Source organism: Echinops telfairi, unplaced genomic scaffold (genome assembly GCF_000313985.2).
Source record: "Echinops telfairi isolate 266 unplaced genomic scaffold, ASM31398v2 ScPeMD7_655;HRSCAF=1070, whole genome shotgun sequence".
Taxonomy (NCBI): domain Eukaryota; kingdom Metazoa; phylum Chordata; class Mammalia; order Afrosoricida; family Tenrecidae; genus Echinops; species Echinops telfairi.
In genome coordinates this window covers 33,773,878-33,790,054 of record NW_022104553.1, presented here as the reverse complement: position 1 = coordinate 33,790,054, position 16,177 = coordinate 33,773,878, and the positions used below count along the sequence as shown (strand labels likewise).

The 16,177-nt window shown below is 63.5% G+C and overlaps 1 protein-coding gene across 1 annotated transcript in view; it reads right to left on the bottom strand.

Moving 5' to 3' along the window:
- KMT2B (lysine methyltransferase 2B) overlaps positions 1-16,177 on the bottom strand; it is a 19,111-nt gene that overhangs the window by 1,137 nt on the left and 1,797 nt on the right. Inside the window, exons 6-37 of the mRNA XM_045292714.1 lie at positions 15,455-16,177; positions 15,143-15,256; positions 14,863-15,013; positions 14,298-14,577; positions 14,088-14,143; positions 13,535-13,813; positions 13,196-13,290; positions 12,885-12,983; positions 12,675-12,788; positions 12,393-12,539; positions 12,208-12,303; positions 11,705-11,822; positions 11,175-11,288; positions 10,422-10,606; positions 10,239-10,328; positions 10,040-10,144; positions 9,862-9,935; positions 9,579-9,694; positions 9,392-9,483; positions 9,158-9,295; positions 8,211-8,369; positions 7,843-7,963; positions 7,677-7,755; positions 7,423-7,583; positions 6,116-6,343; positions 4,712-6,020; positions 4,546-4,635; positions 4,357-4,466; positions 776-919; positions 614-688; positions 348-525; positions 22-129 (exon numbers count right to left, since the gene is read on the bottom strand). Of these exons, the coding sequence (XP_045148649.1) occupies positions 22-129; positions 348-525; positions 614-688; positions 776-919; positions 4,357-4,466; positions 4,546-4,635; positions 4,712-6,020; positions 6,116-6,343; positions 7,423-7,583; positions 7,677-7,755; positions 7,843-7,963; positions 8,211-8,369; positions 9,158-9,295; positions 9,392-9,483; positions 9,579-9,694; positions 9,862-9,935; positions 10,040-10,144; positions 10,239-10,328; positions 10,422-10,606; positions 11,175-11,288; positions 11,705-11,822; positions 12,208-12,303; positions 12,393-12,539; positions 12,675-12,788; positions 12,885-12,983; positions 13,196-13,290; positions 13,535-13,813; positions 14,088-14,143; positions 14,298-14,577; positions 14,863-15,013; positions 15,143-15,256; positions 15,455-16,177 (5,948 nt within the window). The remainder of the gene's footprint in view (positions 1-21; positions 130-347; positions 526-613; positions 689-775; positions 920-4,356; positions 4,467-4,545; positions 4,636-4,711; positions 6,021-6,115; positions 6,344-7,422; positions 7,584-7,676; positions 7,756-7,842; positions 7,964-8,210; positions 8,370-9,157; positions 9,296-9,391; positions 9,484-9,578; positions 9,695-9,861; positions 9,936-10,039; positions 10,145-10,238; positions 10,329-10,421; positions 10,607-11,174; positions 11,289-11,704; positions 11,823-12,207; positions 12,304-12,392; positions 12,540-12,674; positions 12,789-12,884; positions 12,984-13,195; positions 13,291-13,534; positions 13,814-14,087; positions 14,144-14,297; positions 14,578-14,862; positions 15,014-15,142; positions 15,257-15,454) is intronic.

Below are 16,177 nucleotides of genomic sequence, written 5' to 3'. Positions count from 1 at the left end.
ACCCTAGCCTGCCCGCCGTACCTGGTGGACCTGAGCTGCACCTCATCCTCCTCCTCGTCGCAGGCCGCCCCCTCCGGGAGCGCTCGGTGCTGGGAGGCCAGGAAGTTGAACATGTCAAAGGTGCACTTGCTGCGGGGCAGAGGGGAGGGAGAAAGGGCAGGAGCTCGCAGCCATTCCTTCCGGAGATGCAGCCGGCCCGCTCGGCAGACTGGTCACGCTGCTGCTCGGGAGGCGGCCCTCCTTCTGATGACAACGACGGGGCAGTCCATGCCTTCTCTCAAGGCCCCTGGCCCATCCACTCCAAGCTACGCTGCCACCGGAGTGCCCTGGCCGCAACCAGCTCTCACCGGAGATAGACCTCGGCCCGGGCTGCGCCGTGGGGGTTGAGGGGCGGCTCCTCCTGGCCCTCCCCCTGCTGGTGGTAGCGGAACTTGTAGTGCTGGCAGTGCTGGGCCCCAGGCAGCTGCTCGGCCAGGAAGATGACCGCGTCGTGGTGGATGCCCAGGAGCCTTGCCCCACTCATTCCTGGGGAGCCAAAGGTGAGGACAGTCACATGGGAGCCCTCTAAAGATCCCCCAGCCTCCAGGGGGCCCCTCACACCCCCTACACTCACCACTAAATGAGAGATGTCTGAGCCGGGCATGCCCCCGGGCCTCCTGCACCTTCTCAATCAGAGTTCTCCACGCTCCTGGGGAAGAGGGAGTGTGTGCTGCTGGCCAGCTCGCCAGCCACTCTGCCACCCCCACCCCCACCCCCACCCCCACCCCAGACTAACCTTCTAAGCTCTCAGCCTCCACACTGAAGCCATCCTCGCTGCTGATCTCAAAACGCAGATGAGGGCCAGCCCGCCGGGGAGCTTGGTTTTCTTTGTCCTCGGGGGATGGAGGCTCTTCCTCAGAGCTAGAAGCCTCACCTGGGCCTAGGAAGCAGGTCAGAGGAGGTGGGGAGCACCCTTCCTGGACTCAAAGCCACCCTCCCAGCCACACTGTGTGCTCTTCCTCTCCGGGGAAGCCTGGAGTTTGATCACCCTCCTCAGCTGCGCGGGAGACCCGTGGCACCTTTTCCGCTTAGAGCTGCTCCCATGAGCCACTCCTGGGGCTGGAGGAGTGGCACTGCAGCACACCCCAACCCCGTGGCTCCCTCAAACCCCACCACCACCATCGGGTCTACAGACTCACAGCGACCCTGTGTAGATGGGGCTCTCCTAACAGACGGCCTCGCCTTGCTCCTCCTGAGCGCTGGTGGGTTTGAACCACTGACTGCAGCTAACAGCCCAAACCCACTGCATCACCAGGGCTCCGTCACTCACACCCCAAAGAACTGAACTCACTGCCAACAATGCAATGCCCACTCAAAGCGACCCCACAGGGCAGGGAAGGCCTGCCTTGTGGGCTTCTGAGACTAACTCCTTGCAAGAGTAGAGAGCCTCGCCTTTCTCCCCGAGAACAGCTGCTGGTTTCGAACTGCTGACTTTTTGTTAGCGCACCTCCCCACCCCCACCCCCCCAGCCGGCTCTGCCGCTCCCTCCCAGAGTACCATGAAGCTCTTTACCACCCCCACGCCCCACTTGCACACCAGAGGCAAAACCCTGGAAAATTAAACTTGCAGACATTTTAAATCTATCGCTCACTTCTGTAAATACTACCAATGGATTATTCACAGTCACACCCATGTCTATTTCTCAAGGGTCCATTCTGACCAGGCTGTCATTCTGCTCTGTGCATGCATCTGAATGACCAGCACATGGTGTCTGACACGAGCCCCTGCCCTGGGGGAGTTTACCTTCTAGCTGGGGGAAGACACAGTAAACAAGAGAACAAAGTACACGGTATCAGATGAAAGGGGAAAGCAAGATACGTGAGGAGCTTCAAAGAGTCTCTGGGGAAATGCCACTATCTTTCACCCATTCCCCTCACTACCCCCCCCGCCGCCCCCACACCCCCACTGTCAAATGAAGGGGGGAAACAAAATGCACGAGGGAGCTTCAAAAAGTTGGTGGGGAATGGGAGGATATTGGCATTTTCCCACAAACTTTCCCAGGCACACTGCGGGGAGGGGTTCTGGTGGCAGAGGGAGGGGCCCAGTCCTCAGGAAGGCCACTGTGGGCAGAGCCGAGTCAACAATGACTAGAAGGGGGAAGCAAACAGCGAGGCCCCGGGGCTGTGGGAATGAAGGGGAAGCCCAGCATGGCTCTGCAGGCTCCCCAACTGCCTTAGGTGTGAGTAACAGAACAGGAGGAACGGACGACCCACCCAGTGTGGTGCAGTTGGGGATGACGGGGAGATTTAAGACAGTGTGAAGGGGACTTGCTGATGTAGCAGGTGTTGGGTACAAAGGGGAGGGTAAGTGGGAGTCAAGGACATCGCTGATGTCTGAGCCCGAGTGACTAGGAGGTGAGAGAGGCTGCAGGCCAAGAGCCCAGTTTAGGACAGTGGCTTTGACCATGCTCCCCGCCCCCGTCTGACATCAGCAGGCTGAGGGATGGGGATGGAGGTGCCTGGAGCTCAGGCCGGAGACTACACCTGAAGACTACGCGGAGAGGCTGGAGCCAGATGAGCAGCTGGGGCAGGAGTAAGGGCAGAAAGGTCAAGGCCAAGGTCCCAGGTGGGGCACAGTTGAGGTGAGTTTGGTAAAATCAGGCCCAAGCAGAGAGGGGAGGTGGGGTAGGGGGCCCTGGCGGGTGGGAAGGAGCTGCTTGGAGGAAGGGCTCGGCTGCAGTAAATGGTGGCTGGCACAGACCGCTCTATTTGGTCACACAGAGACCACCAGGACCTGGAGGCTTTTGGGTGGAGTGGAAGGAATGGAGGTTTCATCGGACCGTTTCTCAGGGCACCAGTTGTGGCCGAGCAAGACCCGAAGGGAGAGTGGGACTCACAGGGCCTTTCCCTCCTCGCATCCTGACTTGCCCCCTGGCCTTGTCCAGCCCCAAGCAGGCCGCAGCTCCAAGTGTCTGGGCCTCAAAGTGACAGGGTTCACCCACACCACTCCTGGCACCTACCCTCTCTGCCTCACCTCCATTCTGTCCCCTGCACAAGCGCACAGGGACTGCCCAGACACCTCTTATCAAGGTCTCCTCCCTCAGTGCCTCCTCCGACCTGCTCCGCACTTGCTCAGGCATGAGCCTGCATCCTTGACCCTTGTGGGTAGGGACCTGTCCGTCAGGGTCAGAGAAGCAGCCTCACACTGCGACCCACTCTTGCCTCTTCAAACTCACTGTCATGGAGTGACTTCTGGCTCACAGGGACCCTGCAGAACAGAGTAGAACTGGCCCTGTGGGTTTCCGAGACGGTGACTCTTGACAGAAGCCATGACCTACTCTTTCTCCTGAGGGGCAGCCGGTGGTTTTGAACTGCAGCCTGACCTGTAACCACTACGGCCCCGTTTCAATCCATCTCACTCCATGAGCACTCACAGCACTGACGTCTACGCTTCAAAACTCCACAGCCCAGCGGGGCAGGCCCCTGGCCTGAGCCATCCTGGCTCACTTGGCTGCAGTCACCTCCCTAGCCTGCAGTCCCTAGTGACCACCACTCAAAAAGACACCCCCCCCTCCAACACCCACCTACCCCCGATTAGCAGAGAACTTCACAGCCGGCTTCGGGGAGCCCCCCAGTCAGAAGGATGCCAACTGGCTGGACCCTATGGACTAAGGTGTCTAACCTGTCCTCTTCCCTGCATCTCAGGGGCTCCCCCTCTGAATTGGCCACTATGGTCCTCCCCGACCTCCCTAGCCATGCAATCACTTTCCTGGTTTGGCTGCCTCAAAAACCAAATAGTCGCTGACTCAGGGTGACCTGAAAGGACGGCTGGTTCCCGAGACTAACTCTTGGCTGGAGTAGAACGCCTCGTCTTTCTCCTGCAGAGCGGCTGGTGGTTTTGAACTACTAACCGTATGGTCAGCAGCCCAACATGTAAGCCCGATGGCACCAGGGCTCTTCAGGCCTCACCAAACCCCTCGGAGCGAGGGTCTTGTTCTCGGTCCCTTGCTCTGCCTTCCATCCTGGAGTGGGGCGCCAGGCACGCTGGCAGCCAGGGCTACTGTGCAGGCTCTTCCTCCGGGCCACCACTCTGTCCTGACCTGCGCCCCACTCTTCCTGCCTCTCCCTTTTAAGTCCTCTGGGCTCCATCCTATCTGGGGGGCTCTCTCCCTGGGGACCCCCCTCCCCGGCGTTCTCAGGCACTTGGCCTGAGTGCTCAGCAAGGCCACCTGGAGCTGAAAGATCCTCTCCGGTGGGGTGGGGCGGCGCAGGGCGGAGCTGGCCTTATGTAAAGTGTCTCTGTAACTCCAGCTCCTCCTCTGGGGCGCCGGCTGTCAGTGGGCCAGCCAAGTCCCGGACAGGGCGGGCTGGCTCCTACCTGTGTAGTGGTGCCACTGGGGTTCAAGCAGCAAGTCGGGGGGACCATCAGGGACGCGAGGCGGCTCACGGTCAGGAAGTGGCAGCAGAGGAGACTGTCCCTGGAAGAGCCTACAGAGAGACTGCCAGTCAGAGGAGGGACAGGCGGACGGTGGCTGAGCCCTTGGGGGCGAGGAGACAGTCCACTTACCCAGGGCTGTCCTCTCCAGCGGGCTCCCCAAGGTCGTCCAGGCCGCAAATGCCCTGCACGGTGGGGGTCTTCATCCTCACCCGGCTAAACCTGGTGGCCAGACATGTTGTAGATGAGCCCTTGCCCCCCCCTCCCCTCCACCCGCCCAACGAGTATCTCCCCTTACCTGCTGCCACCGCTGCTACCGCCAAGCCCCGGAAGTTGGGGGTCGGCTTCCAAGGCCTCTCCATCTTCTTCCAGCCGGGGAGTCTTGCTTGGGGGCGTGGCTGGTGGGGAACGGCTAGAGAAGGTGGATACCCGCTTGATGCGGATAGCCTGGCGGGGGGGGCTGGGGGGTCCACTGCTCAACACCAGCGTCAAGGGTGGGGGTGGGGGCGGAGGGGCGGGGCGAACCACCCCTACCACTGGCAGCACGCTCAGCAGGGGTCCTGAGGGCAGAGTCCACGAGGTGGGGGCTGCGGAGGGGATGGGAGGGGGCAGGGGCTGCTGTTTGACTGGTGAGGAGACAGGCTCACCCTCCCCAGCCATCTTCACGAACACTTGCCCCAGTTTGTTGACCAGGATGATTTTGGATGTGGCGGGTTTGGGGGGCTCGGGGGCAGGGCTGAGGCTCAGTACTCGGACCCCAGGGGCCCCAGGGAGCCAGGCAAATGTCCGGGTGGGGTCAGCCGGGCTGGGGGGCAGGCCCTGGGGGGGCTGGCTGCCATTGGCAAGAGGTGGAGGTGGGGGAAGCGGCTCCTCTCTGGGGCCCGCACCCCCTTCTCCAGGCCCCCCTAGATTCTTCAATACAAAATCCACGATTTCGGATGGCAGATCCTCAGGCGGTCGGGCCCTGTCCCCTGCAGCCCCGATGATCCCAGCCCGGCCTACCCCTGGCCCTGATGGTGGAGCCCCCTGGCCCCGAGGCTGCTGGACCACCTCGGCCTCACTGTCTGTGCCGTCGTCCACGCCATCCAGCTGCTCGATGCGAGGCATTCCCGGGAGGGTGCCAGGGGTCACGGCAGGGCCGGGCACCACAGTCACAGGGAAGTGAATGTAGTGGGAGCTGGGGCTGGCCTCCTCCTCGGAGCTGTCCCCCAGGGCCCCGTGACTGCTCCCCACGGCCCCTGCGGCCACAATCTCTTCCTGAAAGGGCTCGGTCCCCAGCAGGCTGGCTGCAAAGTCCAGGTCAGCAGCACTCAGTCCTGACACCACCTCCATGTCCTCAAAGTCTGGGCCCAGGTCTACGGGGGGTGGCGGAGGAGATGGGGCCAGGCCAGGGAGAGCCAGCTCCCCTGAGGTAGGTGCGAGGGTTGCAATGACTGAGGTAGGAGGGGGCACCCTGAGTGGAGGGGAAGTTCTGAGGGGCGGGGAGGCACGCCGGGCGGGTGGCAGCCTAGGGGTCAGCGGGCTGGGCCGGCGGGAGCGTCTGGGGGTGGCTGGGAAGTCTGGCTCGCCCACTGTAGGGATGTGGTGGGTCAGAGAGGAAGGACTTCCTGGAGGAGGAAGGGTCAGGGTCAGCTGAGGCTCCTGCCTCGCTGAGCCCCCACCTGCCCTGCCCCGCCCCTCCCTGGACGCTCCCGGGGCTCACCGGGGGAGGGCAGGGGTCCAAAGGAGATGCCCCCCAAGGGCCGCCGGGATGGCGAGTAGTTGGGCACTTTGATTCGGGCCCCCGAGAAAGAACGGGGAGCCAGTGGAAAGGCGTTGCTTGGATCTGACCGAAGTGGGGGGTCCAGGCTCGGGGTCAGGGAATGATGCTCAGGCGCTCCGGGGGCAGGGATGTCGGTGGCTGGCAGGGGGTTCTCATGATCTCGGGGCTCTACAGGGGCAAGAGCATGGCAGCAGGGCAGCAGGGGCTTCCCCACCAATGAACTCGTCACAAAAGGAGGGGTGGGGTGGGGTGCAGTGACCCACTCCACCACAGCTGGTGCAAGAGTCCACGGTAGCCCATCTCCCTGGTCCTTGTTGGGGCTGCCTGTGGCTCTCTCGAGGGTCACACCCCAGAAGGGCCAGTCCCACCACTTTCTGACTTGCTCTGCACACCCTGCCACATCAAACATGCCGCCCATCCTGGGCGTTGGGCTCCCCATTAACGGGCTCCACCCCACCTCAGCACGCAGAGCAGGATCCATGCTGGAACTCCTTCCCGCTGCCCACCTGCCCCAGAGCTCCCCCAGCTGTGGGTCACAGGGACCTCACCTTCTCTGCCGGGGCCGTCTCTCTCCCCGCTCAGGTTGGAGGACACCAGATTGGGAACCAAGCAGATCCAGGCTCCTATCCTGGGGCCACCAGATCTACCTGGCCCGGCGCCCCTCACCACTGCCAAGCCGGGCTCGTATCTCCACCAAGGGCCACAGCAGCAGAGCCCCAGAGCCCCAAGTCAGGGCAACACAGTGGTCCACAGGTCACCACCCCCTAAGAGCAGGTCTTACGGTGACCTACAGGAGCCTGGAGCAGGGCTGACTGGAAAGTCTGCCGTTCAAACCCCCAGCCACCCTGGGGGAAAGGCTTTCTGCTCCATCAAGAGCCTCGGGGAGCCCAGGGGCAGCTCTACTGTGCCCCGGGGTCGCTGAACGTGGGGATTGACCCATTAGCAAGGAGTTTGCCATTTTAAGGGTTTTAAGTGGTGTCCTACCCTCACTTCAAAGGAGCCCTGGTAGTGTAGGGGGTTATATGCTGAGCTGCTAACCACGTGAGAGGCGGGGCTCTCGGCTCCCCTAGATCGACAGTTCTACTGCCCTACAGGGTCACGACGAGTCGGCAGGAACACGACGGAAGGTTTGAGACCCTCACTTCTTGGCCCCGGCACCAAAACCCAGGCTGCCGTTGCCAGCTGACAACACCTGGAGTTCCGTGTTCACTTTGGGGGGGGGAGGGGGGAGGCTGGCTGGCGCCTACCTGAGGATGGGGTAGGGCTGTGCACAATGGTCTGGTTCTCCTCTGCTGCCTCCAAGTGGACCGGCTCTTCCCTCGGCCCCCATGGCCGATACTCCAGAATTCGGCACCGATACCAGCAGCGCCGCCGAGCATCCACTGTGCTCCAGTACAGGCGGGAGCACCTGCAGGGCAGATCATGGAGCTAAGGGTTACAGCTGGGTGGGGCCTCGGTCCTGGAGCCCCCAGCCCTACTGAGCCGCCCCTGGACTGCTCACTCGTAGCCGACGGGGAAGAGCCGTCCATCGCAGTCCGAGAGATCAGACAGGGTTCCCAGGGAGTCGATTCGGATGGAGCCTGGAGAGCAAAGGCCCGGTCAGAAGAGGCGAGGCGGGGCGGGGCGGGCCAGGTTGGGCACAGCCAAGCAGATGGTGGGCAGCTTACCAATGAGCACGTTGATGGCATCAGGTTCAAGCCCCGTCATGAACTTTCGCTTGAAGTTGATGCCCTCAAAATCCACATACACTCGGCGCAGAACATCGAAGCCATCGGGGGTCACGATCTCCTGGGAGGTTAATGGTGACCGTGGGGTTGCTGGGTTGGCAGGGAACCCAGCGGGTGTGTGGGAAAGGCCCTACAGGCAGGAACTCAACAGCCAAGGACGTGGCCTAAGAGGCTTTGGGCAAACACATCCAGAGGTCCCCAGCAGCAGGGGGTGGCCTGAGGAGTCCCGGGGGGGCTCTGAGGAGAGACGCACCCGTTGGATCAGAGGACTCAGAGAAGGGAGAGTCTCCCCCACGGTTCTGGCCCACCTTGCCATCTAGCAGGTCCGTGTGTTTCCGGCAGAACACCTTCTTGTCGTCCTGGAAGATGCAGCAGCTGGAGCGGGCGCACATGAAGTGGAAGTTGCTGAGGCAGGAGGGCAGGCAGCAGCCCACCGTGGCGCCGGGCTTCTGGCAGAACTCACAGCGCTGGCAGTGGGAGGAAGGGCTGCTAAGGGAGGGGCCAGCACCAGCGCCCGGCTTATCACAGCCACCCTCCAGCCGCCACCTGGGCCCGTCCAGCCATGGACCTCCACCAGCAACGGCAGTCACCAATCCCACCTCTTCCCCACCGTCCACCGAGGCCAGGCGCCCATCCCAACTGTTCCAGGCCTTTGGAAAGCAGGGTATTGGGGCTCGGCAGCTTTCTTACACTGGAACTACCTTCACCTCGTCCTCACGACTGCTCTCGGTTGCAGGTGCAGAGCTCGGGGGGCCTACAGTAGCAGGTCTAGGGCCCAGACCAAAGCTTCCCAACTGAAGTGACCTACTGCCCTCTTCGCAGGAAACCCGACTCAGTCCGCTCCCAGCCCGGCCACGATGCTTGTGCACTCTTAGCTCCTAATGCAGGGCCGAGCGCAGACACCTGCCTTCACAGCCCGCCTGCTGGGGGCCACTGCAGCACCTGCTGGGTGGCGGTATCCACAAGGGTGGGGAAACACTGGCCTTCACTCTGAGTGCAGGACTCTCCGCACCTGCCCTTGGGGACACAGTGAGGACAGGGCCCAGCTCAGCTAGTAAGCTGCGGCTCTCCAGGGACTCTCCCACGCTGCACACTCAGCCTAAGGCCAGAGAGCAGCGGCACAACGAGAAAGGCAGCTAGTGCCCAGCACCGAGCAACGGGACACCCCAAGTGGGTCCCTCAGAACAACCGTGGAAGGACATGCCCAGGGGATGATGGGCATCAAGACAGAGGGACATGCCAGGCCTGCCCTCACCATCTGCCGCCCTCGGGCCACAGCAGCGTGCACGTTCTTGAGGGAGCCGTCGTTCTCCTCAAAGACTTCGGCCGACCAGATGGCACAGTTGACGTGTGTCCACTCATTCTGCCCGATGTACAGGAGCCGCCCGGCCTTCTAGGGACAGCAGGGGAAGGGGGTGGTGTCACTGGGGGGCAGGGCTCTGGGACTGAGGCAGCCCACCCTGGGCCTTCCTGCAGCGGCGGCCCTCACCTTGGAGTCGGCATCCCCGTACTTGAGGCACAGGGCACATTGACGGGGGTCCTCCACGGGGGGCGCGGCAGCTGGATCCTTGCCCTGGGAAGCTGGGAAGGACATGGAGGGTGAGGCGTCACGATCAGGACCCGGAGCCTGGCCTGTGGGCACGGGGGCCCTGGCTTCCACTTCCCATTTCCCATACCTGCCGAGGGGCCCCCGGGAGGCTGCCCCGATTCTGGGGTCTCTGGCTCCTGCTGCCTCCACTGAGCATAGACATGGTCCAGGGATGGGGGCAGCACTGCATTGGGAAGGACACCACTGCGGACACAAGGGTCAGCCTCTGTCACATGCAGCGCGGGAGCTGCACGGAGTCCCTCGCCCCACTAGCCCCGGCACCCCTGCTGCCCTCCAACGTCCTGTGAGGTCCCCCAAACAAGCCAGGCCCTCCACACCACCTCAGACACAGGAAATGCTACCCTGCTCACTTTGGCAGCCGGGTACTCCGTCGCCAGTACTTGGGGTCGTGGGCATCAAACCAGCCAAATGTCGACTCCAGCAGCTGGGGAGTGGGTGGAGAGGATGAGAAGAGCTGGCTTCCTCAGCAGCTTTGGCAGGGCCAGTGCCCCCCGCCACGCCACTGCAGGGCACCCTCAAATAGCTCACTTTCAGCAGGAGCCCCTTCATCTGGCCTCCAGCCCGGCGCTCGGGGGCCTCTCCCTCTTCGGAGTGCCTTGTCAGAATGCTCACCATGTCCTCCATGAAGCTGTGCTGTAAGGGGCTTTGTCAGGGCCAGAACCCCCCACCCCTGTCCCCCAGCCCACTCACCTCTTGCCACCTGCCTCCATCCCCACGTCCCACTCACCACAGAGGTGTAGTGACCCTCCTCAAAGCGCTGGCTCACCGCCTGCAGACCACAGGGCCCAGGATGCAGCCGATTCCCGTCCTGCCCGCACTGGAACGGGATGGGAGACTGGGTGGTCAGTAGAGCCGGTGCAGCCAGAATCCAGTAACCCCCACCCGCACCCTGCCCCCAAGTACTCCAGACCTGGGTGCACAGCAGCAGTGGGCCCACCACCTTGGAGTTCAGCAGGCCCTGGAGCACCTGGCGTAGGCCCCCCCGTAAGGCCCCGTGGAGAGCCTCTCGCCAGCGGGGGGAGGTGGCCCCGGCACATGGCCCACAGGTGTACAGTACAGAGTCCGGCAGCCCCGAGAGGATCTCGTAGTCCTCATCTGGAAGGGCCGGGGCCAGGTAGACCAGAAGCTGGTGAAGGAGGAAGGGAGGACCCCAGCAGCCCCACCACCACCAAGTGCATTCATTCCGCCTGCTGGCCCACTAGGGAGAAGCCGCCGGGAAGCAGGCAGTGGATGAGGGACTGAACTGCTCGCTGCAGGCCGGCCAACAGAAGTATGAGGCTCTCTGCTCCCACCCAGGTCCAAGGCCACAGACGCCCAAAGGGCAATCCTCTGCTCGGCTATGTGCTGACTAGGAGTCAAAACGGACTTGCTGGCGGCGGGGGCGGGCTTTGTGTCCATCTGGGGAGGCGCCCTGGTGGCACAGCAAGTTAAGTGCCGGGCTGACAAGACCAGCAGTTCCACCCCCCCTCACCCCCAGCTGAGGCACGGGAGTCAGCTGAGACAGTCTGTGCCCAGAAAGCCTCAGCCCGAGGAGCAGCTGCACCACCCTGTAGGGTGGCTTGGAGTCAGGACTGAGCCGACGGCAGTGGGTGTGGGTGTGGGTGTGGGTCCTCCAGGGGCCGAGGGCAGCTGGAGCACGTGCTGCCAGCAGCCCTGCACTGACCTGAGAGGCCCTCACACTTGGCGTGCACCCAGTGGTCGCACTGTGCACACTGCATCATCTTGCTCTCGTAGTCGTTGTCCTCGTAGCAGCGGGTGCAGATGGGGCAGTAGTTTCCTGGAGGAAAGGCACCAGGCGGCAGTCAGCCACCCCTCGGAGTCGCCACTGTGTGAAGGCTGCTGCCTCCGTGGCGCCCTCAGGCTGGCTTCGCACTAGCCCCATAGCCTTTGCTGGAGCTCAGCGGCCAGCAGTGCCTCGGGAAAGACAGGGCCCACTAATGGCGCCGCTGCCTCAGGAGCCGAGGGAAGGTAATGTTTCTAAAACTGTTTACTGGAGATCTGCAGACCCTCAGGGACCCCCAAGAGGAGGAGGCCCCGGGGAAGCTCCGAGGCCCTTGAGAAGGAAGAAGATGCTCAGGTGTAAGTGTGCCGGGAGTCCCTGCCCTCACTGCCCGTCTGGAAACCTGCCCATGCCCCCCACCCCACCCCCATACACACTCTGTCCCCATGCTCTGCCCACGACGAGGTCCCCACCTTTCTCATAGAGCTGAGTGCACCGGGGGCAGAGGCTGTAGTCTCCAGACCACTCCACGTCCCAGTTCTTGCCTGGAGTTGCCCCACAGCTCTTACAGCGCACGCAGGCCGAGCAGATCTGGGGTGCAGGGAGGGTGTTAGGGGAGAGCCAGGCACCAGGCTCATGTGGGGAGGGGGGCGACAGGCAGAGGAAGACAAAGGACAGACAAGGAGGTGCTGAGGGGACTGGTCAGGGAGGTGCGGGGGCGGGGTGGGATGGATTGGGGAGAGACCTACAGGAGGCTGGCGGGGCAAAAGCAGGGATTCCCGGGCTGGGCTGGGCAAGCCACCGAGCCCCTGAAACTTCCAGGGACCAACCCTGTCATGGTGTCATTTGTTGGAACGGAAGCGTTAGGTGTCCAGCCCTCCCCTCCTGACAGACGGCCCCTGCTCTGGAGCCAGTGGGTGTGGGCTCTGTCTAACCCCAGGGCAGGGGTGCAGAGGGTGAGGGCCTTGGTGCTCACCCAGTGGCGCCGCTTGCGTGTGGCCCTGGTTGGGTAGCTGGGCCCCAGGCAGGCTGGGTGGTAGGCATGGCGGCAGCGCTCACACTCGAGGAGGTGCTGGGTGATGAGAAAGGCAACATGGCAGGGGCTATTGGCAGATAAACACCCCGCCCTTCCCCCCACCCCTAGGCCAGCCTGGGCCCCACCTTGGTGGCCCGGCCTTTGCGCCCACAGACATGGCAGAACTTGCAGCGGCGGCAGCACCAGGTGTCGTGGTGCTGGGGCAGGGGCCGTTCGGCCTCCTCCAGGCAGAAGGGATGAAAGGGGTCACAGCAGACTTGGCAGAACACCAGCTGGGAAAGGGGTAAGGGACAGGCAAAGCGTGAGGTCAGTGGGCCAGAGCGTGAGACCCTCCAGAGGAGAAGAGAGGAGGGGAAAGCATAGGGTACGGCCCCCTGGCGACTTGGGCAAAAAGGCAAAGCTCTAACCTCATGCAGGCCTTTGCTGGCGCAGAGCAGGCACACCATGGGCGGGCCCCCGGGCACGGAGGTGAGCACGCTCAGGCCGCCCATCAACCACACGTTCTCCAGGTCACAGTCCTCCTGAGGGGAGAGAGGACCCAGCATCGGGGCATGGCCACAAGCACCAGCCAGGCGCAGCCTCCGAGCCCCGGCTCCCGAGACCTAGCCCCTCCGTACCTTGAAGTCCACGCGAACCCGGTGCACTCCGTCAGGGGACTTCTGCTTTCCAGTCCAGCCATTGGGGAAAGAAGCAAAGGGGCCAGGGGCCAACGAGTCCTACAGAGGAATTGCAGGGAGGTCAGGGCCGCCACCCCACCCCCGCAGGGTCCTCAGGCCCTTCCAGATGGCAGGGACTGCTTTAGCCCCGCAGTTGGGGACACACCCCAGGGCTCAAGTGTCTCAGAGCCTGATTGGCTAGGAGGCAGTGAGAGGAAGGGAGGGAATTTCGCCTCCCACGGGCGGGGTGCTGGGTGTGCAGCCAGGCTGACCTTGTCCAGACGCCTGCGGGCCTTGAGCTGCACCACAGGCTGCAGGGTGGGTTTGCGAGGCCGGCTCTGCTCCTCGGGTTCTGGGACTGGTAGCTCTAGGCAGGACATAGGCGCAGTGAGTCCAGGCCGCGGCCCTTCTTCTACTGTCCCGTGCACTGGTTAACTAGGCAGTGCCCACTAGCACAGCTCCAGGCAGGCCCTGCCCAAGACACCCACTGAGCACGTCACACTCCTCAGCCACCTTCCCCATCACACTGGCAGTGCCGGGGCCTGGCACCCTGTCCCCCCCACAGACACGGGACCACATTCTTGGCAGAGGAAGTAGTAAGCAACTCGCACCATTCTCTCGGGGGGTCCGACGACGGGGAGCAGGGGGACCCCCGGGGTCTGAATCGTCCGAGTCCTCGAAGATATCATAGGAGGGTCGCTGTTTGACGCAGCGCCGGGCTGACTTGCGCTGCAGTAGGAGGGAGTCCTGCTCCTCGGGCCCTTGGGGGGCCACCACCTCCTCCCGGGGCCCCCCAGATCCCGCCCCCCGGCGTGGGCCTGGAGGACCAGGGGAGGCCTCCGGAGATTCATCGGAATCCCAGGGCAACAGCGTCTTCACTATCGTCCGGCCTGTGGGAACAGGGGACTTAGTGGGCTTCGAGCTCAGCCAGGGACAGAGGGACAGCTGGGAGGCGGAGGAGCCAGAGGGCAACAGCGGCGTGTGAGAGCAGCGAGCGGGCGGGGAAGAGGTGGAAAGCGCCCGACGGAGTGGAGGCAGGCAGCGGGCAATGGCGGCACATGGCACAGGGAGCAAGGGAGCAGGAAGTAGAGCCGTGGGCCCCTCTGCCCAGGCGTCTAAGTGAGCTCCTGGGGAGACACGCTGGCTCCTCAGACCGCAAGTTACCTTTCTTAGCTAGCCGTTCCATCTTCCGGGCCTCTATCTTGTCACACTTCCGGTATCTGGGGAGGGGAGCGGCAGGTCACCAGGGGAGGGGACTGGTGGTCTGGGGAAGAGAGGAAGCTCTCCACAAGGATGCCGACCCCACAGGTCTGGGTGGGCACGAGGGGGGCTGGGAAGGGGGGCCTGGGCAGAGGCTGCACCCCAGTCACTCACACACAGCACTGCTTCTTGGTGTTGGGGCCCCCAAACTTGGGCTTGTCCAGGCAGTTGACACAGGACCCACAGTCCTGCACCCGCAGGCAGCCCCGGCAGTTCCCGCACCGGGCCATGCGCATCTTCTTGCCGTGGTGGGAGGGCAACGAGCGCCGGGGCGTATGGGCCAGGGCCCCTGCAGACACGGAAGGCTCGGAATCCCCACCTGGCCCGGCTGCCTCCACCTTTTCCTGCTGGGACTGTGAAGGGACGCTCTCAGTCTCAGATGCGGATGACATCTCTGTTGCCGTAGAGAGAGGAAGGAGAACATGGAGCCACAAAGCCCAGGCCCCATCCAACCAGCCGACAGCCGCTTTCCCAGTCAGCTCGGGTCCCAGGTATATACGTACGAGTATACACACACACTGCCCAGCGACCCTTTTTCAAGACCTGGCATGCTGACCTACCTGTCACCTAGCCCCCAAGTTAAGTACCTGACTCAACTCCCACTTCCTAGGCCCTTGCTGACTCACCCCCTAAAACACACCTGTCCAGACTCCTCACAAACCTCCCTCCCCTGCCCTACCCTCGGTGGCGAGGTCCTGCCGGTCCCGGAGAGGGAGTGCACTGAGACGGGGGACATCTTCGGGCACCATGGCCCGGGCCTGCCCCAGGGCCACAGCAGCATGGCGGCAGACATGTTTGATGCGGGGACCTTGCACAGGGGACTCAGGGCCCTGCGTGAGGAGAGATGTTGAGATAAGTGGGAGCTGCTCTTGGCCCCAATCCTCCAACCGCTTGCCTTGTTCCAGGGAAGGCCGGGGTGGGGTGGGCTCAGACACAGGGCTCCTCCTCCCTCTCCATACCGAGGGTCGCTCTCTCTTAGCGTCCACTGATTCATCTTCCGATCTGACAGAACCTCGGTCTGGGATCTGCTTGACAGTCCCCATGACCTCCTCCATCTGCCCTCCAGGACTCAGCTGGGTGGGGTGGGGGTGAGACACAGGGTCAGGGTCTGGGAAGACGGGCAGGGCAGAAGGTATGGGGGAAGGGAGGAAGGACTGGCTCTGAGAACTCCTGCAATGGCGGAGGGTACCTAGGACGGCAGGTCAAGGGGCTGAAAGGAATCAAAGATGGCCGGACTGGGTGCAGGAGCCCGGCCCAGGGACCTTGCTCACCGGCACGGCCGCCGCCACCTTCTGCTGCTGCTGCTGGTCGATCTTGAACAGCTGCACCTTGGCCCTTTTGAGGAGGCTGATCATTTTCTCCTCTACCCCTGACAGCGGCAGGGAGCCCAGGCCCGCGAGCCGGGCCTTTTCCAGGGGCGATGGCGGCTGCACTTGCATTGGGGGCTGCTGCGAAGGGAGGAGCTGGGCTTGCTGGGCTTGCAGGGCCTGCTGGGGCGGCTGTGGCTGAGCCAGGGGCTGCTGCTCATTGCTCAGAGGTGGAGCCTCCTGGGGGGGCTCCTCAGCCTTCACAGGGCTGGCGACCACAGGGGCAAATCTGGGCAGGCTGAGGTGGTTGGTGCGGCCCACCGCCCGTGGCTCAGCCTCAGCTGGAGAGTCGTCAGCAGGCGGTGGCTCTGGCTCAGGGGCTTCAGGTGTCCCGAGGGGTGGCGTGGTGAGCACGGACTCATAGATCTTGCGGTGGGCCTCGCTGGGGGTGAACTGAGGGGCCCGGAGGAGGAGGGGCCTCCGAGATGGGGTTGTCAGGGCAGGGGGAGGAGGGGGAAGGGGAGGAGGAGGTGGCGGTGGAGGTGGAGGAGCTGGGGGCTGGACTGGAGGGGGGGCTGGAGGTGGCGGTGCTGGTGGCGGGGGCAGCTCCCGGGTCAGCGAGGTCCAGCGAAATGTGGGTTCCCTTAGGATCGACCGTCTCTTCTCAGGCAGTGGAGCTGGCGTGGG